This window comes from Alligator sinensis, unplaced genomic scaffold (assembly GCF_000455745.1).
Source record: "Alligator sinensis unplaced genomic scaffold, ASM45574v1 scaffold1241_1, whole genome shotgun sequence".
Taxonomy (NCBI): Eukaryota; Metazoa; Chordata; order Crocodylia; family Alligatoridae; genus Alligator; species Alligator sinensis.
This window is the reverse complement of record NW_005842202.1, coordinates 1,383,801-1,385,280: the sequence shown is the minus strand read 5'-3', so window position 1 is coordinate 1,385,280 and position 1,480 is coordinate 1,383,801. Positions and strand designations below refer to the sequence as shown.

The 1,480-nt window shown below is 52.2% G+C and overlaps 1 protein-coding gene across 1 annotated transcript in view; it reads right to left on the bottom strand.

The window, feature by feature from the left end:
- NCAM1 (neural cell adhesion molecule 1) overlaps positions 1-1,480 on the bottom strand; it is a 216,892-nt gene that overhangs the window by 47,277 nt on the left and 168,135 nt on the right. The window contains 1 exon segment of the mRNA XM_025207638.1: positions 730-861. Within this exon segment, the coding sequence (XP_025063423.1) occupies positions 730-861 (132 nt within the window).

Sequence of the window (1,480 nt, the reverse complement as noted above, 5' to 3'; positions counted from 1 at the left end):
AGGGGAACCTTGTAAAGCAAACTTCAGCTCTCCCTTCCCAGATCTAATACACCACCGTTAGCTGCATGGACATTATTTTCTCTCCCCACCCCACCCTGCTAGCAGTCCTTCCAAAACTGAACTAGCCTTCTGTTCCTTAGGATTTCACTCTTGATTCAAGCCAGGGGAGGCCCAAAATGCGCAGAAGCTCTGCCCACCACAGACAGAGATGCTTCAGGGAACAGCAGGCACCGAGACATCCCCTTGCATGTTGCCTGAGCCCTGAGAGACCACAGACTACAGGAGCATGAAAAAAACCCAAACCTTTCTGTCATTTCATGCCCTTTTCGGCAGCCGCCTCTACCCCTCTTTGCTGCTCTGTTAATAGCCCCTGCATAGCACAAAGCCAGCTGCAGCTGGTAAGGGGAGACCAGCCTCTCTCAATGGGCTGCATGCCTGCATTATTAAAATGCCTTTGGACTGCCTGCCCCAGATCCCCTGGACAGCCAAACGTTTGGTGCAGCGAGCCAGTTGCAGCCCAGAGCAATGCCCACCCCCGTCCCCCAACCTCAAAAGAGAGAAAATATTAATAATGAAAGCCAGCAAAACCCTAAACTCTCAACAGACTTTGCAAAGGGTGGGTATAGGGAGATCTGCAAGAGAAAGGGTTGTCACACAAGCATGGCAGAGAGCCTGGAGAGAGGCAAGGACCAAGTCACAGAGGCATTACAAGGACATGGCTGTACTTACGAACTGGCTGGGTCTTGAACTCTGACAATGCGCTGATCTCCCCCAAACCCTTGCCATTGACAGCAGACAGTCGCACCACGTAGGTGGTCTCTGGTTTCAGGCCTGTGATGGTGATGATGCCCTCCATGTTTGCTGCGGGAGAAATGGAGGTGGGTAGGAGACAAAGGGACAGGGGTTGAATCGATAGCACAAATACGTTTTGCCTCCTACAATCTGAAGCACATTCAGCTGAAGTCGGGCTGTGTCCAGCGACAGGGGTTGAATCGATAGCACAAATACGTTTCGCCTCCTACAATCTGAAGCACATTCAGCTAAAGTCGGGCTGTGTCCAGCCTTGCATGACTGCCCCATAGAACAGAAAGGTGCCACGGTCCTCCCCACTGGGTAGCTTAGTGCAGGATGGCATCATGCCCTGAACGAGGGGTCCGGCAGCAGAGTGAAGAGTACCCAAAGCACCTGGCACGGCTTGGGACCTGGAAGGACCACAAGGGCAGGGGTGGCAGTGGCACTATGTGCACAGTGCATCTATCTGCACACAGCATAAACCCAGGCCTGTTCCCTCCAGGGGAAAGGATGGGCTGCTGTCTTGTTTTCAATATTTATGGGACCCTTTCAGATACCGCCTGTTAATCCAGATGCCAGAACCTCCACATGACCTTGAGCCATCACCTTGGAAAGATTCATTGTTCCTGATACACTTGAAAGCACAGAACCTGGAAGATCCAGGGACTGAAGGCAAAAATCAGCCCAG